The sequence below is a fragment of the Pleurodeles waltl genome, chromosome 2_2 (assembly GCF_031143425.1).
Source record: "Pleurodeles waltl isolate 20211129_DDA chromosome 2_2, aPleWal1.hap1.20221129, whole genome shotgun sequence".
NCBI classification, from domain to species: Eukaryota; Metazoa; Chordata; class Amphibia; order Caudata; family Salamandridae; genus Pleurodeles; species Pleurodeles waltl.
Window position 1 is genome coordinate 748583396 of NC_090439.1, and position 27337 is coordinate 748610732.

The window sequence follows — 27337 nt, forward strand, 5'->3', positions numbered from 1 at the left end:
TCTGCTGTGTGAGGCATAAGGCCACACACCCAACAGTTAGTTGTATTTATCACTAGTTGGTGTTGGTGCAAAAGCTGGATGAAGGAGTTATTAATGAACTCTAGTCTCCTAGCAGATTCATGTTTAGGGAGGAGTTGAAAAGAATGTGGGGAAACAGTGGAAGGAGGAGGTGTAGACGAGGTAGTGGGTGCCAATATCACGTTAAAACAGAATAAAACATATCCTATAAAAAACATAAGTATACTAAATAACATAAAAATGCACAGCAGCAAAAACCGTTTCCTGGTTATCGTTTCACATATTCTCTTCTTAAAACTCAGTCTTTCAACATGTTCTCCATTTTGGAAAGATTCCATCCTCTAACCGTTGCCGTTCGTGGCGGTTGGTTTACTTCACTTAGGAGTGTTCTGAATGTTCCAGGCCGCCCTAGAACAAACCAGACCTGTAGACCTTGTGTCCACAGGCTACCCCCCTAAGTCTTTTCAGCCACGATCCTACAGCTGAACCCGGATGGAGGTTCGAAAAACACAAAAAACAAAAAGTCATTCAAAAATAATTTTCCATATTGGAGAACTTTGCTAAAGGGAAGAAAAGTAAACTGTTTTATTTGTCCTTTATTCTTGGTCGTAGATTATAACGGTTAGTCCCAGGTATCGTGTGGTCCTGAAAAAGGAGTTCAGGTTCTGTAGTGTCCAATCGAACTGACGGTGATACTGCTGATTGTAAAATGTCATCACTTTCTTTCTCAGTGAGTGTTCCTTTTATTCGTGCATCGCTGAAAGGCAGAAAACGTGGCACGGTTTCAGTCTCTGAGTCGGCGACACCTTCCTGGACCCACCGGTCATATGGCAGAGGTAGGGATACCCTTTTGCAATGGGTCCCATGGATCCAGTGTTTCTTCCCTTCTACTCGAACAGCTGATCTTGTGGAGAGAAGAACGAGGTGCGGTCCGGTCCACCTGGGCTGCTCGTTTTTGGTTCGCTGAAAGTTCTTTATTAAAACCCAGGATCCAGGCTCAATGGGATGACCTGGAGATTCAGAGACCGGAGGCAGGGTGTCGTGGACCTGTTGATGTAAAACACGCAATTTAGCCGTCAATTCATACAGATAGTCAAGCAAAACAGGATGCTCTATCTCACTAAACTTCTTGGGCCTGGGCACTCCCCATATATTGGCCGGGCGGCCAAAGACTATTTCATAAGGACTAAGTTTCACTCGTGAATGCACAGTCATTCTGGTTGATAGGAGTGCTAAGGGTAGAGCGTCAGGCCATTTAAGACCAGAGCTCGCTTGTATCTTGGCCAATTTTAGCTTTAGAGTGCCATTATAGCACTCCACTAATCCAGCTGATTGGGGGTGATTTGCAGCGTGAAACTTTTGGTTTATGCCTAGCCCTTCGCATACTTTCTTCATCACTTGACCCACAAATTCACTTCCATTGTCACTCCAGATCATTCTCGGCATTCCGAATCTAGGGAAGAACTCTTTCACAAGGGCTTTGGCTGTGGATAGCGCAGTATTGTCTTTTAGGGGATAGGCTTCCACCCATCTTGAAAAGGCACAAACAACAACAAGTACGTATTTTAAGTTGTTGCACCTCTCCATGTGGATGAAATCTAGCTACAAAACCTCAAACGGATACGTAGGAGGTGCAAAATGACCAGCTGGAGTTGGGGTTCCTCTACCAGGGTTGTGCTTCAGGCATACCATGCAATTTTTAACCACATTTTCTGCACACTTGGGAATTCCTGTATTTTGCCATACTGGGGCCAACAACTTACAAATCCCTTTCAAGCTGATGTGAGCCATTCCATGAGCCATTGTAACCACTGCAAGCACATACGCATCGGGTAGCAACCATCTCTGATGTTCTGACAACTCGACCCAACCATTCGCATCCAATTTACCCGTACTTTCTCTCCACACACTCAATTCTCTCTCTGTGGCTTCAGCTTGAATCGATTTCACGCTTTCTATCGTGTCTTCACACATTCCAACATCACCAATCCATCTTGCAGGGCCCGCAACATACATTCGGCTCATCACATTCCTTGCCGTCTCTTTTGCGACCTCGTCAGCAAATGCATTCCCACGACCAACATCATCAGTCACCTTTTTATGTGCGCTACACTTCACACTCAACTTGCAACGGTAAAGTAAGTGAATCAAGGAGCTCATTTACCAACTGACCATGCTGTATTTTAGTTCCATGCGAGGTCAGGAACCCACGTTCCTTCCACAAACGCCCAAAACTATGGGCCACACCAAACGCATATTGGCTATCGGTATAGATAGTCACTTTCATTCCTTTTGATACTGTACATGCTCTTGTTAGGGCTATTAACTCAGCTGCTTGGGCTGAATTGTGTGGGATACGTGCAGCTTCAACAATCGTACACAAAGTTGTCGCAGCATACGCCGCAGTCGTGTCACCATTCGGGACCTTAAAGCATGAACCATCCACCCACAAAGTACCATCACTCTTTGCAAGGTGAGTGTCCAGAAGGTCTATTCTCCCTTTCGTTTCTTCTTCTGTTCTATGGAGACAATCATGTTGTTCAGAAGTATCTAACTCTGTCACAATTGGCAATAACGTAGCTGGGTTAAGTGTAGTGCATCTTTTTATATGTACATGGCTTGCTAACAATGTCAACTCGTAACCTGACAATCGAGCGCTAGTTAAATGCTGTGTCTTGGTTCTGTTTAACAACGTGTCCACTGCATGTGGAACCATTACGATTAATGTGTTATTCATCACTAAACCAGCAGACTGTCGGATAGAAACAGCAGCTGCCGCTGCCGCTCTTAAGCAGCTCAGTAGTGCCTTAGCTACTGGGTCTAAGGTTGAAGAGAAATAGGCGCATGGACGCTCCCTGTCTCCAAACTGTTGTGTCAAAACTGCTAACGCACAACCTTCTTTCTCATGGACATACAATGTAAAAGGCTTGCTGTAGTTGGGGGTACCCAACACAGGAGCTGAACATAATGCATCACGTAATTCGACAAAACTTTTCTGACAATCTTCAGACCAAGGGACGGGATTTGGTGTATCTTTACAAGTTAATGCCACCAAGGGTTTGGCTATTAACGAAAAATTAGGTATCCATTGTCTGCAATATGATGTAATACCCAAGAAAGCATGCACTTCTCTCTGTGTTCTTGGCACACTCATTGCTGCAACAGCCCTGATTCTTTCTGGGGTCAGTTGCCTTCCCTCCTTCGAAAAGAGATGACCTAAATAGGTCACTTCTTTTTGACAATACTGTAACTTTGAAAGGGACACTTTGTGGTGTAAATCAGACAAATGACGCAATAATGACAATGTTGCTTCTTTGCAGATCTCCTTAGTATCTGCAGCAACTAGCAAATCATCGACATATTGAATGAGAGTGGCGCCATCAGGTAACATAAGAGTGTCAAGCTGTGCTTTCAAAGCCTGACTATAGATAGATGGACTTTCACAATAGCCTTGAGGAGCTCTCTTAAATCTGAAGCTTCGTCCTCCCAAATTGAAGCCAAAAATGTCCCTGCTCTCTTCTGCAATAGGGATGCTGAAGAAAGCATTTTTCAGGTCTATAACTGAAAACCAAGTGGCTGAAGCTGGAATCATTGTCAACAATGCAGTGATATCGGGGACGACTGGAAACTGTGGCACAACTATTTTGTTCACCTCTCTCAGATCAATTACAAACCTATAAACAGGTGGCTGAGTAGGGTCAGTATGCTTCAAGACAGGCAAAACAGGACTATTGCAAACGTTGCCTCTTGTCTCTTCAATTACATCCTTCTCAATCAGATCACAAATAATTGCTAACAACGCTTTTTCCCCTTCACTAGAGATCTTGTATTGGGGAATACGTGGCATTTTAACATTGGCTTTTAATGTTATCACATATGGCTGAATTTCCAAAAGACCTACATCATTAGGTCCAGTAGCCCAAAGAGTATTAGGAAGAGACGAAAATTCTGGTGGAAATCTGTCCTTTGACAAATACATTGGTGAAACCACTTTCTTACCCAATGTGAGTTGCACTCCAGAAGGAGAGCAATACAGTGTCGCATACAATCTCTTTAACAGATCTAATCCTAACAAGTTCTCGCCACAACCGGTCGTCAAAATAAGGGGTGTTTCAAATTTACAAGGTCCAACAGAAAGAGATATAGGGTTAGAAATCGGATTTCTAACTGGGGTGCCGGAAAACCCTACTGATACATTTGTTTCGCCAGACAAAGGTGCGCCAGGGAGTTTTGAGTGCATAATAGAACTCTTGGTAGCACCAGTATCCAACAGAAAAGGTTCTGACACACCTGATGCAATCACCTTAACATAAGGCCCACTCTGATCTACTGGAACTGAAACAACTCCCTCTCTTTGTCTATGGCTGTCCTAGCAATCATTACTGTCCAAATGCTCATCCTCTGTATAGTAATCATCAGTATAGTGCTGAGCCGTCCTCCCAGATGCATTAACCTGTTGATCAAATCTGTTCATTGAATTTTGAGGGGGGAATGGGCGCGCGCTCTGCGGAACATATCCACGTCCTCTTCCTCTAGGTGCTTGTGGAACACCTCGACCTCTTAAACCAGAAGTACCATTTGCGCGCTGTAGCAAAGCAGGGCAACTATACTTGAAATGACCCTCTTCCTTGCAGTATGAACACTGATTGGGACCTACTGGGATACGTGGTTGAGCATACTCGGCTCTTTGCGAGTTTCTCTGAAACGGTTGGGGCTGATAGTTATTCTGATAGTTGTTCTGATAGTTACTCTGTGCACCACTATTTTGACCACCACGTGGCGGGTACGCTTGTTGTAACAGAACCTTCGTTTTCAATTCTTTAGTTTTCTTCTCCACTCTATCTCTCTCATCCTTATCTCTATTTTCGTAGTACTGTGCAGTAGCCAATATCTGCGCTGAAGAGGAAACTGCCCAAGAACTTTCTGAATCTTTTAACTTTTTACACAACTCAGGAAGCAGATTATGCACAAATTTATCGACGAACAAACGTTGACCACCTTCCGTGCTCATATCTTGACCACTGTGGTCCACAAACGTTTCTTCAAACCTGGTGAAGAAATCTGATACCGTTTCTTCTTTCTTTTGCTTACATGCAGACAATTTATCCCAGTTTACACACATCGCAGGCATTATAGTTTTCATGTAATCAATAATCCTACCAGGAAGCTCTGTCACTAAAGGCTCAGGTTTAGCACCACCAATTTGTCGGGCATCTGCAGCAGCAATATTAGCCCATGTGTCACCTAACTCTTGAGCATGGTCTGTATGGTGAATCTTTCCCCATAAAGGCTGTGGAACAACATTCCCAAACAACATGTCTATGTCAGCTAAATTCATAATGCAAGACCCCGCAGTCTGTGACAATTCCTTGTAATACCCTGTAGGATTCTTACGGGATCAGGCAATGTCTGCTTAAGGGCTAAAACTTCAGCTCGCTTCCATGGAACGTGTACCCATACACGCTGGAAATGAGGCAGGACAGGTGGATTAGCATTTGGGTCCCCTTCCCTCCATTGTGGGGGAACTTCTCTCATGGGGTACTGTTTCCCTTTCTTTTTAGCAGAAGAATCATATTTAAACAATAACCTGGAAACACCTTCAGTCCTAAACGACAATAACATCGCAACTGCTTTCTCGACATCTGAACTCACAATCAAACCTGTCGCAAAATCAAACCGTACATGACACAACTTAGGCGGGTTGGGCTCCAAACCATTTTCCTCTAAATCCTCAGAAAGAAAAGTACACATTTTCTCAAAAACGTATCTCTGTTTCGGTTCTTCCCACTGATGGAAGACATCCATAACAGACTCTAGTTCATATCTCGCTGGTTCAGTAACCCATTTATGCGTCAAATAATTCAGTGTCTCTTTCTCCCTACCATCAGGCAATTGGCTACGCAATTGTTTACGCTCTGAAACTGGGGTCGTAGCTAATGACCCAAAGAGAGGGGATAAAAGACTAGTCACAGTGTTTGTCATTCTCTGACGGACAGAGGGAGAGGTTGACAAATGAACAGGAGGAAAAACAGAATGAGACAAGGCAGAGACAGAAGCAGTGTCAGAAACAGTACCAGGAGTGGTAGTCGCTATAGTAGTCAAAGTTGTAGGAAGTAAAGGCAGAGCAGATGTCAAAGCCGGTGGCCCTTGAGGAGGCTGCACCGAAGGAATAGGAACCAACTGAAGAATAGCTGGTGGGTGCTGTGGAGGAGCAGGAGGCAATGCAACCACTGGTTGTGCAACTAGAGGTTGCGGAGGTGCCGTGGCATTCTGCGCATAGGGTGGTGGCGAACTTAGCAAATGCAACATTAGGGGATCTTTTTCAGAGTCTTTTGCTGCATCTTGCTGGACAGGCGGCAAAACTGGATAGCATTTATCTACTGTCATTTTATGTTGCCTATGCAACTGCTCATTCAACTGTTCTACTTCGTTATCTTTAAACTGTATAGCAGCTTGCATAATCGAAATACCTTTTTCTCTCTTATTTTTCTTAGCTAATTTAATTTCCTTTTGCTTGGCTTCCTTACGCCATAAGCGGAAAGAATCAAACATTGCCGGCCGGGCTTTCTTCTTAAAAAGTCTAACTTCGAGGTTATCTAAGATTTCTGTGTCAAAGCCACCATTTTGAGGCCATTTTAAAACACCATCTTTTCTGGTGTAACGGATCCATACTTCATTATATGTGATGGGGCCTACTCCGTGCTTCACATATAGTTCATAGGTTGGAGTTCCAATCGGAGGAACCGGACATGAGTCCTCCAACCGGGAGTCCCTTTTACAACCAAGACAAAACAAATTTCCAAGTCTGCTAAGACCAGGCATCTTCGCTCAATAGTCTAGCTTCAACCTTCAAAGGATTATCGTTTACGATGGTCTCGTGAATACACGAGTCCTTCGGCTTTGGTACTTGCAAGTTCCAAATCAAAGTGATCCCGAAGGGATACCAAACCAAATGTCCAACTAAGGACCAAACCAAGTGTCCAACTAAGGACTGGGAGACGCTCCACTTATACTTAACTGAAAAAATCGATGACGTCACCAGAAGACTCGTCTTATCGTTTCGCTCTACCAAACATCAAGGGTCCAAATCAGGGCGATAGCCAGGGCAGCAGTCCTTCGTAGCCGTCGGGAAGCGGGGAACCTCGCAGCAAAGACTTTCGGACCACGTCGACATGCAGGGGTCGATGAAGTGGCGGCCTTCCTCCAGAATTTTCACACGAAGCTCCTCACAGACCTCAGGCTTGGACCGGTACTGCTGGTATCGCCCCACGTTGGGCGCCAACTGAGGTACTGGGTTTTTCAGAACCGGTACTGATCCGGTAACCCAGCGGTGCCAGGGTACACCCAAAGACCTCGGGTACTTTCCTGATTCAGACCACAGAAACTCAGAGTCTTCTAGGTGAAGTCAAAGATCGAATTTATTGGCTGCAACCAAGTAACAAGCGTCCTAGAAGTACAACAGCACGGTTTGTATGTTCTCAGGAGACTGTGTTTCAATGCAAAGTCAGGTTTCCTTATATACAGTTTTTTAAGTTTCAGGCAAACATTCTTGACATTTTGGTTGGTCATTCACATGTTTTCACTACAAAGGAAAAAACAGTTGTCATGATGAAACCTCATATTTTATGTCATCCAACCCATAATAAATTACCCGGCAAGGCCTAGTATTTTACATCAGATAAGTGTGGACCCCCAATAAAAACGGGCACCTCCCCCTCGTAAAGTAAGAAGAAGAAAAGAGCAGGTGCAGGTGGGAGCAAGATTAGGCAGGGTGTGTGAGCGATAATAAGGGTTTTATGGCATGGTGTGCCTTGATGCTATCTGATTCGGCCACTGGGAGAGGGACTGACCAAACAGGTTTGGCCTGAGGCAATGGTTCCATCTTGCCCAGGTTAGAGAAAAGTCAATCAAGGTGTACGTGTCCTTGGAATCAAATCTGACTGTATTATAAGCCTATGTGAGGGCAACTTTTAAAAATGGCTGCTGTGTATAAAATGGGAGCCACGAGTTCAGGACAAAAATGGTGATTTCGAGGTGAAAACGCTGCTGGACTTGAGCGAAAATGCTCATGCTTAGTGTACTAGTCATTATCGGTCTTTTGATACTAAAATCGTACTGCTGTGGCAAAGTAAATTACATGGGTCCAGAATTTTTAGAACCACATCGGGATGCGCCGCAGAAGGAGGAACGCACACCGAAGAGAGGTCGGACGTTCTGTCCGAATCAGCACCTTCAACGCAGACTCCAGGCCCCACGAGTGGAACACGACGATGGCGGTTTCTTCCCTGACCCGGAGACAGGAGGACCAGGAGGCGGCAACACCAAACAACCGGCCACGCTCTGGGGAGAGCGTTGCCTTGGCAGGTACAGTCCTATGGAGGACACGATTCTAACCACTGGCAGTACGAGCGGGAGGCGGCCAGGCCGGATTGACGACATAACGTTAGTGTATCCTTATTGATATTGGTTGGTTTTTTGTGTGTATCTTCTTCAGTTGAAGTGTTCTAATAGGGGTTTTTCTACAGAAGTAGCATTGTACAACGTTATCCCCCTAAGACATACAAGACACAAAGGAGAAACAAGACAGAAGAATGTCAGATCTTTAGTTTAGTAGTTGTTTATTTTCCAAGGGATAAAAGAAGAAATCCAAGACAGCTTAGTTAAAACATTTTTTTTATTAACACTGAGAACAACAACAACTAAAAAAAGGAGGGGGGTAGGAGAAGATAAGCCAGACAGGAACAGAGATAGAGAAAAGAGAAAACCGCAGAAGATTAGATGATAGCCGAGACGAAAAGAAGAAAAGAAAAGATAGACAGAGAATGAGAGCAGAATCAGAAGAAAAGAACAGTAGACAGTAAAAGAGGACAGAGCCAGAGAAAACAGTTGTAAAGAAAAAAACAAAAAAACTAAAAACTTACCAATCCACCAACAGTTGTCTCTATCTTCTTCTTCTCCATGTGCGCCTCCTGAGACCCCATCTGGACTGAAGAAACAGAAGAAGAGGAACACCCGGTGAACACAGAAGGCAGAATAAAGAAAATAACTCATATCCAAAACCACAAAGAAACGAACAAAACCATAAACTATGCAACATTAGTACTAACTAATAAAGACACATTAACAGTAAAGCGCTGGCTGTGAGTCTTCCTTACAGTATCCTCTGTCACAGTGGTGTCCGAAGTGGGATATACATAAGCATTCCCCAACAGACAAGGGAGCGTAATGGAAGACAAACCATCCCTCGCCGATATGATAGCACAATTAGCAGAAGGGCAGAGGCATCTCCAGTAGGTCTGGGAGGAGCAATTAAAAGAGGCGAAGGAAGAACAAGAAGCATTACAGACCGCATTGAAAAGCCATGCCACAATTATTGCGAACAACCAACTGGTACATGAAACAGCTCTTGGAAAGCTAACAGAAACCATAGCCAATACCAGTGTACATCCCAATGTTCCTAGCAGTGTCCTTCAAAAGTATCATGATAATGAGGACCCAGACTCGTTCTTTACTAATTTTGAGAGGGTCGCAAGTTCGGCCAAATGGCCAACTAAGAAATGGAGCCAATATATTGACCCATTATTAACAGGCAATCTGCAGGCGGCATATCAGGCCGTCAACCCTGGAGGAGTAACTCCATGCAGCGAAATCAAGAAAGCTATTCTTGAAAGAATAGGTCTGGACCAGGAAAGCTATCGTGTTCGGTTCCATCAGACAAAATGGATACCACTGGAAAATCCCTGCACTCTGTATTATAGGGTATACCATGCAGAGGAAAATGTTTAAATCCCGTTGAGACTTCAAAAGATGGGATGTTTGAAGCAGTTATTCTGGAGCAATATCTGGATGCCGTCCCACCCACCACCAGAAACTGGATTAGACAACATTCTGATCTCACTAACCGTACTACAATAGATCTCGCCTGTGCCTTCCATCGAGCTCGTGAATTTAGAGGTGCCCATCCTAAAAACACTCTGACAACCTCCCGGGCCCCTACTTCCAAACCCCTCTGTGCCAAATCGATAGCGAGTCCTAGTAGTGACAGATCCAGTGTCCCTCATCCGACCCCTTCCAAAGAATTCATGACAGATCCACAATGCTTTCATTGCGCAGAGTGGGCCATATAGCCAGACATTGCCCACTAAAAAAAGAACAGGACGAACCTATGGAGATAGGAATGCCGAAGGGTCGTGTGTTATGCCTAGGACACAACACGGTGAAATACACCACCTCCATGTTGGTAAATAAAGAAAGGAGGAACGTACTTACTGACTCCGGGTGCAGTCAAAGTGTTGTAAAACAGACCTATGTACAACCAGATCAGTGGGACCCCAATACCAAAGTCTTAATTACATGTGTACATGGAGACAGGAAGGCATACCCTGTAGCCACTGTAGAGATCAATTTGAGAGGGCATGAGGAGTACATTTCTGTGGGCGTAATTCAAGAACTAGGGGAAGACATGATTATAGGAACCAACTATGAAGCTTTTCCCCAGCTGCTAAACACCACAAATCAGGATCACATATCAGACTCTTGGTGGAAGGTAGCCCCCCTTCATATTCTCCCACATAGAGGGAAATAGTCCCAGAAGAAAACTCAGTAAAACACAAAACGCGAGCAAAAGCGGCTTTATCAGAAGGAGACTGTTTCTACGACAACCCCTGTATCTGACATCCCAGAGGCCATAATGTCCATAGCAGGACACTTTCGGCAGGCCCAAAGAGAAGATCCTACCCTGAAGAATGCTTGGCAAATTGCATTATCACCTGATAACCCGTCGGTAGGTCCTACTTTTACACTCACCAATGAGTTATTGTATGGAGTATGTCCAGACTCCCCTGATCGAAAACCACACTTGGTTGTGCCACAATGCTACCGGGAACAAGTCCTCCACCTAGCTCACGGGGACAATGGGGAAGGTCACCTAGGGAGGGAAAAAAACGAGGAGGCTATCCTCAAATGGTTCTATTGGCCAGGGGTACATGGTGATATTAGAAAACATTGCCAGGTATGCCCAAAATGCCAGTTGATAAACACTTCTCACGATCGCACCATTCCCCTTCAACCTCTTCCTATAATAGAAGTCCCATTCACCAGGGTAGGAATGGATTTAGTGGGTCCGTTAATCCCTTCCGTAAAGGGGCACCAATATCTGTTAGTCATAGTGGATTACGCTACAAGGTATCCTGAGGCCATCCCACTAGCCAGCATGACCACCAAGACCATAGCCCAGGCCATGATAGAGTTCGTTTCATGAGTAGGTTTTCCCAAGGAGATCCTCACAGATCAGGCTACTCCCTTCATGTCTAGACTGATGTCCAAAGTATGCCACACCCTCGGGGTGAAACAAATTCGGACATCCGTATATCACCCCCAAACAGATGGTCTTGTGGAACACTACAATAAGTCTATTAAAACACTGCTGAGGAAAGTCATAAGTGACTCAGGAAAAGATTGGGAGAAAAAATTACCCCTAGTACTATATGCGCTCCGAACCAATATACAGTCATCTACCGGACATAGCCCCTTTGAGCTTCTTTTTGGTAGACAGCCTCGTACTTTATTAGAAATGTTGGCTGAGCAATGGGAGGAGACGGAGGATGAACTAAAAGACATTCTCACTTATACGAAGGACCTCAAAGAAAACTTACACAAAATATGGGAAGAAGCCCATAAGACTTTGAGAGAAGCCCAAGAGAAACAAAAAAAACACTATGATGCACACAGTAGCCCTCGTAGCCTAACAGCAGGACACAAAGTGTTGGTTCTGTTACCCTCCTCCGAGAACAAACTACTTGCACGTTGGCAGGGACCATGTGCTGTCCTGAAACAGGTTACACCTATAACATATAAGATTGAAATCCCAAACGTGTCTGGTAGGGAACAAATATGTCATATTTATCTGCTTAAAACACAGTATGAGTCCCCTACGAATATGTATATAACCACTGGAAGTGACAGCGATATTCCGGTACATCCCACTGGAGTAACTAAACAAACCGAGATAATAATGCCCCAACTCAGTGAGACTCTCTCGGTAGAACAAATGACCCAATTAAGAGAGATTGTCAAGGCTAGCTTAGATGTCTTTTCCAAAACACCAGGCAGAACCCACATGATTCAGCACCATATACGTACCATAGGGGATAGAGTGGTCCGACAACAACCACATAGAATACCAGAAGCCAAACGAAAGGTGGAGGAACAGGAAGTTAGAGACATGCTACAAGCTGGTATTATTGAACCCTCCTCCAGTCCATGGTGTTCCCCCGATAGTCCTAGTCCCGAAGCTGGACGGGACTACCAGATTTTGTATTGATTTTAGACAAGTGAATGCTCTGTCTCACTTTGATTCGTATCCAATGCCCTGGATTGATGAATTATTGGAACGGTTAGGACAAGTAAAATATATGACGACCCTAGATTTAACTAAGGGTTATTGGCAAATCCCACTTAAGGAAGAAGACAAAGAAAAAACAGCCTTTGCCACCCCCTCAGGTCTCTACCAGTTTACCGTCCTACCTTTCGGTCTCCATGGGGCACCAGCCACATTCCAACGACTTATATATATGGTCGTACATCCATTTCAGGAATATGCAGCCGCTTATCTGGATGATATAGTTATCTATAGTCCTACATGGGAATATCATATCTCCATTTACAACAAGTATTGCACGCTCTTTGGACAGCCAAACTCACGGCCAATCCTGAGAAGTGTAAGTTAGGAAACAATTCTATTAAACACCTAGGGTACATTATAGGACATGGTATAGTGCTGCCCCAAGTTGAGAAAGTACAGGCCATCACACAAATTCCCCTCCACGTCAGAAAAAAGACATCCAGGCTTTCCTTGGAATGGTGGGATATTATAGATGGTTTATTCCTCATTTCTCGGAGATAGCAGGCCCTCTCACTGACTTGTTAGGGAAAAACACACCCAACCACATCTCCCTCTTTGATGTCAAACAGCACAGCTTTCAACAGCTAAAGACCCTTTTGACATCTGAACCGGTGCTCTGGTGTCCTGATTTCAGTAAACCGTTCCAGGTTCAAACAGATGCCTCTGATCAGGGATTGGGTGCTGTATTGTCACAGACGGATGAGGATGACTTCTATCATCCCATAGTTTATTTAAGCCACAAGCTATTACCCCACGAGAAACATTATCAAACCCTTGAGAAAGAATGTCTGGCGATTAAGTGGGCTGTCGAGTCCCTACGGTATTACCTAGCCCCTTCACCTTGCTTACTGATCACGCTCCCTTGGCCTGGTTGGCTCGTCATAAGGATACTAACACTCAGGTCCTCCGATGGTTCTTGTCACTGCAATCTTTCTCCTTTCAGGTACAACATTCCCCAGGCTCACAGCAAGCTAATGCTGATTTCCTGTCCCGGTATCCTTCTGCTGTGTGGCTCCATCAGCCACAACCTAGGGGAGGTGAATGTCACGGCCGACCGAGCCAGCGCCAAGCCAGCAGTACCCCAGGGCACCATCGCATCCGGCCTGCCTGACCCGGATGCAATACCACCAACATCCAATCCGGCAACACATCAGGTGACGGTGGGGTTTGTAAAACCCTCCCTGACGAGACCTGGATGGCAGCGGCAGCACCAGCAAGAGGACCTCGGGAAGCGGCATAGAAGGAGGAACGCGGCGTACACCAAAGAGAGGTCGGACGTTCCGTCCGAATCAGCACCTTCAATGCAGACTCCAGGCCCCACGAGTGGAACATGACGACGGCGGTTTCTTCCCTGATCCGGAGACAGGAGGACCAGGAGGCTGAAACACCAAACAACCGGCCACGCTCTGGGGAGAGCGTGGCCTTGGCAGGTACGGTCCTACGGAGGACATGGTTCTAACCACTGGCAGTACGAGCGGGATGTGGCCAGGCCGGATTGACGATATAACGTTAGTGTATCCTTATTGATATTGGTTGTTTTTTTGTTTTTTTTGTTTGTGTATCAAGACATACAAGACACAAAGGAGAAACAAGACAGAAGAAGGTCAGATCTTTAGTTTAGTAGTTGTTTATTTTCAAAGGGATAAAAGAAGAAATCCAAGATGGCTTAGTTTTTTAAACATTTTACTCTGAGAACAACAACAACTAAAAAAAAGGGGGGGGAGTAAGAGAAGATACGCCAGACAGGAACAGAGATAGAGAAAAGAGAAAACCGCAGAAGATTAGATGATAGCCGAGACGAAAAGAAGAAAAGAAAAGATAGACAGAGAATGAGAGCAGAATCAGAAGAAAAGAACAGTAGACAGTAGAAGAGGTCAGAGCAAGAGAAAACAATTGTAAAGAAAAAAACAAAAAAACAAGAAACTTACCAATCCACCAACAATTGTCTTTATCTTCTTCTTCTCCATGTTCTCCTCCTGAAACCCCATCTGGAAGAAAGAAACAGAAGAGGAACACCCCGTGAACCCAGAAGGCAGAATAAAGAAAATAACTTGTATCCAAAACCACAAAGAAACAAACAAAACCATGAACTATGCAACATTAGTACTAACTAATAAAGACACATTAACAGTAAACCGCTGACTGCCTTCCTTACGGTATCCTCTGTCACAGTGCCTAACTGTGGATTTTGGCCTCTAGCTCAGCTGGCACCTAGGGAAACCTACCAAACCAAAACATTTCTGAAAACTAGGCACCCGAGGGAGTCCAGGGAGGTGTGACTTGGGTGGATCCCCCTGTGTTTTCTTACCCAGAATCATCAGCAAACCTCAAATTTAGCTAAAAAAAACCAAATCAACAAAATTACAAAATCACATTTTCCCCACATTTCTGTGTGGGATCACTGCACCGGCACAACATTCCTACCATCCAATGTTCCCCTCAGTCTCCCGATAAAAACAATACCTCACTTGTGCTTGTAACAGGCAAGAGCCAAAAACATGTTGAAAGTGAGGGGGAACCAAAGAGGGTCCAAAAGGGCAGTTTGAAGAAAACTATTTTTACGCTGACAAGTGGGGCAGAAATTTTATCAGTATGGATGTGACAATGTTGGGTGGTAGCCATATTATGGATTCCTGCAGATTCCGGAAGGTTCCATCACCAAAATGTGGGAAAAATGTGTGATTTCAAGAAAAGTTGGTTTGCCAAGCATTGTGGGTAAGAAAATAGTGCACGGTGCATGTGAAGCACACCACCCTCGACTCACCCAGATGTTTAATTTTCAGATGTGTCTAAGCTGCGTAGATTTTTCTACATGGCAGCGTCCCAAAGTCCAAAAAGTGCAGCCCTCACCATTCCAAGTGGGGCGATTTTGAGAGTAAGCTAAGCTCTCATGGCCCAAATGTAAAACCAAAACCCAAAAAATCAAATGTCCTCTTCCTTGCGATTGGGATAAGACCTTTTAGTGTGTGGGGGGAGAGCTGAAAGACCGTTTCCCCCTTCAGTTGTGGTGGGGGCATAACCATACCCATACTGGTTGGTAGCCACCACCCCACTATTATTTTTTTTTTTTAGTTCCCTGGCATCTAGGTTTTCTACCCACCCCCCCCCCCCAGGGGAGTGGATTGGAGGTAATTGCCCCATCTGCCCACCGGTGGGCAGAACAACTTTGTCCCCATTTATTTGGAGTGCCCAAGGGGGGCAGAAATGGCCAACAGTAATGTGTCTCTATGGGGAGAGACCATTGCACCCCCCAAACAAAACACACATACCCAATCGCTGGTGCCTAAGTGGTTTCTGCCCCCTTTCGGCCTTATAGAAATAGGCCGATCTGCCCCCAAGGGGGCAGAAATGTCCTAACGTAAAGTTGCCCCACAGGGGAGCGACTCTTGCCTAAAGAGTCGCTCCCCATCTGTAAAAAAAAAAAAAAACCTTGTGTCAAGTGTTTTATGCCCCCCTTGGGGGCAGATCGGCCTAATTAAAATAGACCAATCTGCCCCCATTGAGGTAGAAATGGCCTAAAATAGATGTGCCCCCCAGGGGAGCAGCCCTTGCCTACGGGGTCGCTCCCGTTGCGTGAAACTGGTGCAACAAAAAAAATCTCTGGTGTCTAGTGGTTTCTGCTCCCCTTGGGAGCAGATTGGCCTAAGAAAAATAGGCTAATCTGCCCCCAAGATGGGCAGAAATGCCCTAAAATAAATTTGCCTCCCCAGGGGAGCGAATGTAAAAAAACAATAAAAAAATCCCTGGTGCCTAGTGTTTTCAGCCCCCTTCGGGACAGGTTGGCCTAATTAAAATAGGCCGAACTGCCCCCAAAGGGGGGCAGAAATGGCCTAAAAACATTTTGCCCCCCAGGGGAGCAACCCATGCCTAAGGGGGCGCTCCCCTTCACTGTTCATACAAAAAGAAAAAACTCCCTCATGTCTAGTGGGCATTTCTGAAGCCCGATCACTTTACGATCGGGCTGCAGAAATGCTCAGAAAGTCATGAGAGGAAAGGAAAAGCCTTTCCTTTCCTTTGATGCCTCTCTGCCATCCCCAACGCCAGGCTGGAAGCATTGCACTTCTGATTGCGCTGGAAGCTGACCTTCCAGCGTGATGGGGCGACGTCTGATGAGGTCAGCACGCGGTTGCGAGCTGATGTCATCAGATGTCACTGAGGGGGCGGGAATGGAAGGTGAAGCGATTCCCCTTCTGTCCCCACCCATGGGTGGGAGGCCCACGGGGGAGCGCTGGGCCAGTACCAGGACATATTGGTTACGTCCATGGCACCCCAGCACTGTGCCACCGGACATAAGCATTATATCATTGGCGCCAAAGGGGTCAAAGAACAGATTGACAGCTTGTGATATATGTTTTTGTTTTAGTTCCTACATAGGTTTGTTTAGAATTTCTGGAAATGCAGTTCAAGTGCATATCACAACACGTCTTCACAAATTGTCATATATAACAGTTCAAATTGGATGGGCAATGTATTGGCACAAAGATATTATTAAATGTGCATGTTTTGGTTGAATAAGCTATGCAACTTAATTGGGTGATATCCACACAAGCAATCTTTAAAAAGGTTGTTATTGAAAAAGAATCAACGGCCGTTTTTGACCTTTGTACTTTCTCTGCTCCTTTTGCCACAGGCTCAAGGTATCATTTACTTGAACATTGATCCAGTTATTTGCTCATACAAATATCAATAATACAGGAGTCTGCAGTCTATAATTTTGTATAAAGACAACACATGGGTCCTCTTCCTTTTTTCCTCTGGTGTGTGCAGTTTCCAGCCTTGTAGAACCCATAATTTCTCATTATACATGGAAAGATATTTAAAGAGTGCATTCAGAACAAATCCTGTATGTAATGTATATGTGTGTGTATATATATATATATAAAACCTTTTGCTGGAAAATGTCATAGGATCCTGAATGTCTCTTCTACTACTAATGTTTGATATGCGCAAAAGTTAACTGTCTTTTCGCCACAGAAAATCTCTCTAATTCCATTTTGAACAATGGCAAGATAATGATTCAACCGGAGGATGACAATCTGGCTTTGGTTGATCATTTCTTTCATTCTCTAAGTCCTTATTTGAACTAACTATTGCCTTGTTTCAATTCCCTGCCCCCACCATTTCCCACCTTTCCTTCTTAGCTGTCCTTTACCCACTTCGGTAATATCCTCCCCTTTTCTGCAGTCCACAACAACACAATCTGCTTGAGAAAAACTTTCTATGGATCAATACCGCTCCTTTCAATGCCAGTCTTTGGACTTTTTTTTCAGACTTTTCCATTCTCAGATCAAATGCCATTTATCACTGTGTGGAGTTGTTAAAGAATCGGCTAATAATCACCAACACATTTCTTGGAGATTTCAACTTTGTTTGGAGAGGAATGTCCCCTGTATGGTATACAAGGGAGTTGCACTGCTCTGAGTGACTAACTGCTTGTTTATCTAGTACCCTCACTTTTATTTTGTCCCTCGTGTAACACTATTCTAGTGCGTGGACAGAGGCATTGTTGCATCCCTGCCTATGTAAAATCCAGGACCTCTCCTGGAAGGGTACACCAAGCTTATACTCAAAATGGCACAGATGACTACTATTCCTGTCTTCTTGTGAATATAGCTACAGGATATAATGTTCAGTTGATATGTGAATACCCAGAACCTTGCAGTGACATCCTACATGTATGTTGAGTGCACTTAGAGTGTGCAGATGACATGTGTGCATTAGTAGAACTCTGTGTGCATGAGTTTCCATACTGAAACCATTGGCATGCATTTTGGATGTCCGTGGTTTGCCATGACACAAGATGTATGAGAAAGACTACTTCCCCATACAGTGTAAGCAAAGTCCCTTCATCTCTGTGGCTGGAGGAAGGAAATCAGGACACTAAAGTGAGGAGGATTGGGGCAGGGCTACTTTTAGAAATTCAACTTCATAAAGACTTTGGGCCTCATTCCAACCCTGGCGGTCATAGACCGCCAGGGTGGCTGTCCACGGAAGCACCGCCAACAGGCTGGCGGTGCTTCATGTGGAATTCCGACCGCCCAGCCGGGTCCGGTGGTTTCCCGCCAGATTAGCCCCGGCTGGGAGAATCCTACATGGCAGCGCTGCAAGCAAGCAGCGCCGCCATGGGGATTCCGACCCCCTTCCCGCCAGCCTGTTTCTGGCGGTTTTCACCACCAGAAACAGGATGGCGGGAACGGGTGTTGTGGGGCCCCTGGGGGCCCCTGCACTGCCCATGCCACTGGCATGGGCAGTGCAGGGGCCCCCTAACAGGGCCCCAGCATGATTTTCACTGTCTGCATAGCAGACAGTGAAAATCGCGACGGGTACAACTGCACCCGTCGCACCCCTGCAACACCGCCGGCTCCATTTGGAGCCGGATTCTGTGTTGCAGGGCCTTTCCCGCTGGGCCGGCGGGCGCCCGCCAAGGGGGATTCCGACCCCCTTCCCGCCAGCCTGTTTCTGGCGGTTTTCACCGCCAGAAACAGGATGGCGGGAACGGGTGTTGTGGGGCCCCTGGGGGCCCCTGCACTGCCCATGCCACTGGCATGGGCAGTGCAGGGGCCCCCTAACAGGGCCCCAGCATGATTTTCACTGTCTGCATAGCAGACAGTGAAAATCGCGACGGGTGCAACTGCACCCGTCGCACCCCTGCAACACCGCCGGCTCCATTTGGAGCCGGCTTCTGTGTTGCAGGGCCTTTCCCGCTGGGCCGGCGGGCGCTCCCTTGGCGGGCGCCCGCCGGCCCAGCGGGAAAGTCTGAATGGCCTCCGCGGTCTTTTGACCGCCGAGCGGCCAATATTGGAATGACCCCCATAGTTGGCAAAAGGGCTGCTGATTAGTTCTTCCCATGTACCAGCATTTTGTGGATGTTAGAGGGCAGGTGTTGGTCCACAATTTTTTAAGTGCAATGTGAGGACATTTCTAGATCAGACTTGGCCCTTTGTCCTTCCCTGTTTGCTGCTTCAGAGAGACTGATAGCAGCAAGGTGCAAAAACCTCACACTTTATTGTGCTCATTTTGTGGGTACTCTAGTTTGGAGACAGACCCTTTGCTACCTGCCGTAAGGAGCATAAGTGTGCATGAAGGGGATACACAAACTACCCCACTTTTTTACAGTTGCAAAGTCTTCATCAGGAATGAAGGTAGTGCTCTGCAGTATACTATAAGGAGTGCTGAGTGACCAGTCTGAAGCCTAGCTGACAGTCACTCCAACCTGTATTCTGCAGTTTCTGCTGGAGGAGATGAGGATCTGCCTAGTGCCTGCCTCCATGATGAAGGAAGGAGTCTGTCTGGCCTTGCAGGAGACACTGTTCGGGGAAGAAGCGCCTTGCATGTTTCTAGATGAAGGAACCGCCAGAATAGGGAGGTGGTTGGAGAGCAAAGCCGGGATTGACCTTTGATGAAGAGGGTCACTAGTCTCTCTGCGGTACTGGGCAGGAATCACTACATTTGTAATAAGGTTTGCCTGGCCTGATTGGGTCTGTGGCTGCAGTGAAGTTCGTCAGGCCTAAGCTAGACTACAACTGTCTGAGGTTGTCCTGTTTTGCTTGGGTCTAGAACTGCCATGAGGTTCACCTTGCCAGATCAGGGCAACAATTGCCAAGGTACGCATATCAGCCAAGTCAGACTGCAACAACTGCACAGAACTAGTTCGACAGGCCTGCACGAGTACCCATATCATTGTGAGACAGCAGATTAATCTGGGAGGATGTATGCGAGACAGACAGTCCACAGCCAACTTCCTTAGCAGCCTCTGAGGACTGCAAATGAAAGTTGTATTAAGAACTCAAGTAACCAACCAAACGTGATGCACATTTGACTTGTCGGGTACCCAGCAATCTGTACTCGAGCCATAGTCATACCTCTGTAATTTCTAGACAACATGTTCATCTAGTGTGACTGGGAGGTTGGGGGTGTATGTAGCACAGAGCTCAATAAGGGGAGATGATGCTCACGAAGACAGAATACTGCTGTAAAATGAAAAGTACTTTCATTTTTTGAAAAGACAAGTAGTGGGATGGACATTGAAATTATTCTGCCTGTTGGTCAATGGCTGAATGCCCACCCACACTACCTCTCTGAGAAGTTTGTGATTGGTCGCCTTTGCTAACCTAACAGCCAACTGCAAAAATTGGAGAGCTTGACCCAGCTTGCAGAACCATAGAAATACATGTTCCAGGACCTTAGTGACAAACAACCACCACAGTTCGGGCCCCTCTGCCCTATAGACCTTCCCAAGCAGGGTCTGATAAATTTGTACTAGGAATTCAAAAACACCCAGAAAACCACGGAGTCCTTATTTTCACATTTCTAATATTGATATCCTTGTTAAGACTCTTAACATTTCAGTGCTTAACCTGTGCAACAGAAAGTAAGCCCTATTGATCACCGGCCTCCTTGAATAACGCAAAAAGCACTGTCTCAATCCTGCTGTGTGTAATTCAGGTATCATCCACTTTCCAAACTCTCATGAACCTTGAGTAATTTGATTCGTTCAATTATTTAATACATGACAGTTGTACAGGATATATTTTGGTTGTATTTGTTTGGATTAAAATTAATTATTCACTGCCCATTCCAAATTAAGCTGGTTTCTTCAAACATGGTATGTTCTTTACCCCATTCCCAAATGCATTTTAGGCATGCTAGATGCCCTTCTTCATGAGACAATCTATTAATCCCCTGGAACCAAAAAAAATAAAAAAGCAGTGTTAGACCTGACAGTCTTTAGGGTGGTCATCCCCCAACTTTTTGCCTGCCTGCCTGCCTCCCTCCATTTTCTGACATGGTTTTTGCTGGTTTTAGGACTATGTGCACCTTAGCACTGCTGACCGGTGCAAATGCTCTTTCCTCTAAATATAGTAACATTGGCTCATACCCAATTGGCATATTTAATTTACTTGTAAGTCCCTAGTAAAGTGTACTACATGTGCCCAGAGCCTGTAAATTAAATGCTACTACTGGGCTTGCAACACTGATTGTGACGCCCACATCAGTAGCCCCTTAAGCATGTCTCAGGCCTGCAATTGCAAGGTCTGGGTGTGCAGTTTTACTGCCACTTAGACTTAGCCTTTAAAACTGCTTGACAAGCCATAAACTCCCCTTCTTCTACATATAAGTCACCCCTGAGGTAGGCCCTAGGTTGCCCATACTGCAGGGTGCTAAGTAGGTAAAAGGCAGGACATGTACTTATGTGTTTTACATGTCCTGGTAGTGAAAAACTCAAATTTGTTTTCCACTACTATGAGGCCTGCTTCTCTCAGACTTGCATTAGAACTGCCCTCATATACTTTTAAGTGGTAGATTATTTTACTGACTTCGTAGAGAATGTGGCAGCCCATTCGCAAATGGGAAGGGGTCCCCAAGGGAACCCTTTCCGTTTGTGAATGTGGGCATCAATATTGTCCCAAGGACCACTACCTACTCTTAAAAAATGAAAAAACTTTTATTTTTGCTTTTGTGATGCATCCCATTTTCCTTTAAAGAAAATGGGGTGCATTACAAAAATTATTGCTTTATTAAAAAAGCAGTCAGAGGAATGGAGGTCTACGGACCCCAGCCGGCCACCATCCCTGTGAGTATAGGCATTCCGAGTGGGTCACAAATTGCAACCTGCCTCATAAATATTGATGAAGCAGGTCCCTTGCGACCCTTTTGGGAAATGCAAACAATGTTACACACTGCAGTACACTGCAGTTTGCGATTTCCTAACAGTGAATCACAAAAATTCACTATTAGGAAATCCTGAACCGCTTTTCTCATACATCTGGCCCTAAGGGAACTGATACAAAGACAAACAAACAGATACAATATAGCAATGTGGTCAAGTGGAACCCAGAGTTTGATTAATTACTTAAATTTTTGTCAAAGTGGCTATTAGATCAGATCTCCTCAGGAATAGTATGGAATAGGATGTTAATGTCTGCATATGGAGGTGAGTGATGATGCCAATAGAGTTGGTATGAGATCACAACAAAAGGATATTATGTGATGATGTCTACAGAGGTGGTATGTGATCACAGTGGAACTATAGCCCTCACAGAGATGATGTCTATAGCTGTGTCAAAAGTATCTACAGATGTAGAGTGTGAAGTCCCCACAGAGACAGTGAATGAATATAAGAATGTTCAAGTCCTCGCAGAAATGGGTTTTGAAGTTAATTATGGCCACGTCCCCACAAAGATATTGTGTTATTATGGCAATATTCATGTCTCTGGGTGTGGTTATTGGGATGTTGAAGTTCAGACAGAGAAAGTATGTTACAATGACTATGTTCAAGTCCCCACTGACATAGTGTGTAAAGGCAGTAATCGAGACTCCACACAGCTAGTGTGAAGATAATGATGTTCATTATGTTATAGTCTGTGATTATAGTAGTGTTCAAGTCTCCAAAGAGATTGTGTGTGAATGTAGTGGTGTTCAAGTCCCCGCATAGATAGTGTGCGATTATAGTGGTGTTCAAGTTCCCACAGAGATAGTGTATGATTATAGTCATGTTTAGATCTCTGAAGAGATCATGTGTGATGTCCATCATGTCCATGTCCCACAGAGATAGTGTGTGTGATGATAGTGATACCCTGGTCCTCAAAGGGAGTTTGTGATGGTAGCAATATTTAAGTCTCCACAGGGATAGCATGTAATAGTAATCATATTCAAGTCCCCACAGAGATAGTGTGTGATTATAGTCATGTTTAGATCTCTCTAGAGATCATGTGTGATGTCCATCTTTTCCATGTCCCACAGAGACAGTGTGTGATGATAGTGATACCCTGGTCCTCAAAGGGAGTGTGTGATGATAGCAATATTTAGGTCTCCACAGAGATAGCATGTAATAATAATCATATTCAAGTCCCCGCAGAGATAGTATGTGATGATAATCATGTTGAGGTCACTAGAGATTGTGTGGGATTATAATGATGCCTAGATCCCCACAGAGATGGGGTCTCATAATAATCCTGTTCAAGTCCCCTCAGTGACACTGTGATTATAGAAATGAGATGAAATTCACAGAGATGGTGTGTGAAGTGAATGTTTTCAAGTGCCCACAGAGATAGTGTTGAAGACAATCTCAGCTGCCCAATGAAATAGTGTAAAAGACGATGTTCAAGCCTTCCTTCACGTACACAGTGAACATAAGAATGTTCATGTCCAAACAGATATTGTCTGTAAAAGTAAGCCTGCTCAAATCCCCACAAAGATAGTATGTTACTATAGTGATGTTCAATTCCTCCAGAGATCCTAGAGAAGATCGCTGTTTTCAAGACCACTGAGATAATGTGTAAAGATAATGTTCAAATTCCTAAATAGGCATTGTGTAAAGATAACGATGTTCAAGTCCAAACAGAAATTCTGTATGATCATATGAATATCACAGTCCCACATCGATGGACTGTTATTATAGTGGTGTTCAAGTCCCCACAGAGATAGTGTGTGATTATAGTAGTGATCAAGTCCCCACAGAGATAGGGTGTGATTAAAGCCATGTTCAGATCTCTGTAGAGATCATGTATGATGTCCATCATGTCCATGTTCCACAGAGATAGTGTGTGTGTGTGTGTGATGATAGTGATGCCCCGGCCCCAAAAGACAGTGTGTGATAATAGCAAAACCCAAGTGCCCGCCTAGATAGTGTGTGTATAATAATCCTATTCAAGTCTCCACAAAGATAGTATGTGATGATAATCATGTTGAGGTCATTAGAGAGCGTGTGTGATGATAGTCCCTACATAAATAGTGTGTAATTATAGTGATGTTCAAGTCTCCACAAAGATAGTGTGATTATAGGAATAATGTAACTTCACAGAGATGGCTGCCCACATGAATTAGTGTGAAAGACAATTTTCAAGTCTCCACACAGGTACAAAGTGAACATAAGAATGTACATGTCTGAACAGATATTGTATAAAGGTAATTATGCTCAAGTCCCCATAAGATAGCATATTATTATAGTGATGTTCAATTCTCCAAGAAATTCTGGGGAGGATAACTGCGTTCAAGATCACTGAGATGAAGTGTTAGCATAATGTTCAGGTTCCCAGATAGACAATGTGCGAAGATAACAAACTTCCAGTACAAATAGAGATTAGGTTTGATCATATAAATGTTATGGTCCCTTGTATGGATAGAATGTGATTATACTGGTGTTCAAGTCCTCACAGAGACAGTGTGTGATTATAATGGTCTTCAAGTCCCCACAGAAATAGTGTGTGGTTATGGTGGTGATGAAATCCCCACAAAGATGAACAAGATACTTACATTCTGTAACACATTATCTGGTCGAAACAGGATCGAGCCACAAATTCCTTACTTTAGAATCCTATCCTGGTGCAGGACTGGATCGGGAAAGATTTTTCCATAGCATGTCTGTGCAACGGAATAGAGTGTTGCATGACTCAGTGTCAACTTCTTTCACCGGATGTGCAACCAACTGAGTGCAGATAACCCCCTCGCCGACTTTCCAATGTTGTTTTCTTTTGTGACTATTTTCCGCACTCGAAACGTGGAGCCACATAAACAAACTGCCTATTTAAACAGTGTGCTAGAACAAAAGAGACCCTTGTCTCAAATAACCACTGATCTCTTTATTCAAGGTGTAGATCTCCATAACAAAATCTCTGAGACCGAAGAGGACTCAGATCGCAGAACGGGGAGGATGGGAGGGTCATTAAGGAAACTGCGGGTAGATCCTGTCTCTACCAAATAATGCATTACCGAAGATAAGTAACTTGTTCATATGATAGAGATATCTAGTCACAGAGTCTTTACTTTAGAATCAGATACCAAAGACATACCATCCCTGGAGGAGGGTCTGCAAATTGATTCCATTGAGAGTCTCTAACTAGAAGAAAACCTGTCTAGAACAAGAGAAATAGACTGTGCATTCATAAGAATATATTTGAGTAACCACATACTCTTTACTAAAAGAACTGTGTAAAGGACCACAGTGAGAAAAAGTCATGAAGAGATTAAAATGGAAATAACATCACTCACGACTGCGACTACTAAAAGTCTCTCACTAGAACAAAACTAGTCTAGAACAAGGATAAAAAGACCAAACTTTCTGCAATATAAACCTTGCGGAGCGAGCCACAGGTAAATAAAGTCCTAAGACATTAAAAAACAATGGGAAATAAAATTATCCATGTTAGTATGACCCATCTGTGTTAGCAGCCAACCAACAATATGAAAATAAAACTATTTGCACCCTTACTGGGATCATCCCATAAGAATTGTGAAAAGGACCACAGTAATGAAAGATAAAGGCAATGAATAGATTTGGAAAACAATGCAACCCATGGCAGATGGACAATTTTGCCAAATGACCTAATGAAGATAAATGTATTTGCTCTTATATCCAGACCCAAACTGCATTTGTGACACTCCTGGAACACAGAGCAGCAGGTCGTGCCATTGAGCAATACCTCTTTGTCATATAAAGGAATACTCTAACCAGACCTACTCCACAAACACAGAGAATGACCATCTCCTGTGGAGAAAGCATAAAAATGCTCACTTTAAAAAGAAGTTGAAGATGATAATAGCAACCATTAGCATATAAGCAGCCTTTTCCCTAGGAATATTAACTAGAGATAATACAAATACCTTTAGGATATCCCTAATATATATACTGACATAGGAGTAAAATAAATAAACGCCTATGCACTTAGCAAAAGATATAAAGAAACCGCAGAGTAATTAGTCAGACAATACTGACATGTCACACCGATAAGAAAACCAACAGCCCTCCAAACCATCAGAGTAGTGCAATTTGCTTGACACACCATCTTCAAGCAATAGTAGTATAAGGTAAACTAAGATAGCAGGTATGGAAAAGTCTTGATAGTCTGTCAAAGACCAAGGTTAGTATGTGACCCTACTATACGAATAGAGACTAATCTATAGAAGATCTGACAAAAGTCACCATACTTAAACCAGAAAATGTAAAAGATTCCGTAAAATAGTCCAAATGATGTTACATATTCCCTCTAAGGACAACATTTCACAAAGAATCAACCTAAACTACAACAACTAGGGTCAGTCGAATGATGAAAACAGTTGTCGCTTAGAAGAGCAATGATCCTTTATAAAGAAATAAAAGTCTTCTACAAAAAGTAGACATGATGATACAAACCTATATTGCCCTCATGTACAATTAATATGAATATCCTCATAGAGAAGAAAAAGTACCCCGTAAGATGGTTAATTCCTTCAGAAAGAAGGAATTCTTAAATAATAACGCAGAAGCTTTAGAACATCCTAAAGAGTGAGGATAATTAAATACCCTATACACAAGAGTGAATGGACTCTACCGAGACACTATGGGGCAAATTTAAGAAATGTGGCTCTGCACCCAGTGCAGCGCTACTTTCCTTGCACCCCTTAGCTCCCCACTATCGCCACCATGTATGCACCATATTTAAAATACGACGCACCATGGAGCAGGGCAGGGGGAAATAGCGTCAGAATTTGTGACGCTATTGATGTACTGTTCAGGGTTGCTGCTAATCCTTAACAGTACATAGGGGCCCATTATAAACAATGGCATGCCCCCTTGTAACACCTGCTCTGAGCAGGTGTTAAAAGTGGCAAAAAATGATCTTTTAGATTTCTTTGCACCATTTTTTAGCCCCCCTAACAGGGGAACATCCCCCATGGATACATTATGTCTGGTGAGGCATAATGTGGTGCAAGGGTTTATAAAGTGGCACAATGCATGCATTGCGCCACTTTGTAAATCTGGTGCAGCGTTATTGCCATGATATCTCCACATTAGTGTAATTCAAATGACACTAATGTGTCAATACTATGGCGCATGGGGGTCTTAAATCTGCCCCTATGTCTCGATGGAGACCCCTGATAACATGACATAATGCCAGGAAACTGAAAGAACAATGTTCAATGAACATGGCGAAACTA

At 44.2% G+C, this 27337-nt stretch overlaps 1 protein-coding gene across 2 annotated transcripts in view; it reads right to left on the reverse strand.

The window, feature by feature from the left end:
* Positions 1-468: 468 nt before the first annotated feature.
* The window catches only part of UBE2W (ubiquitin conjugating enzyme E2 W), a 223414-nt gene continuing 196545 nt past the window's right edge, over positions 469-27337 (reverse strand). The window contains exons 6-8 of one of the 2 annotated variants that reach the window (XM_069220361.1): positions 14350-14409; positions 8940-9004; positions 469-1065 (exon numbers count right to left, since the gene is read on the reverse strand). In XM_069220361.1, coding sequence (XP_069076462.1) covers positions 604-1065; positions 8940-9004; positions 14350-14409 — 587 coding nt within the window. In that variant the 3' untranslated portion in view covers positions 469-603. Of the gene's footprint in view, positions 1066-6976; positions 8570-8939; positions 9005-14349; positions 14410-27337 lie in introns of those variants that run through there. The other variant, XM_069220362.1, reaches the window with a different exon arrangement.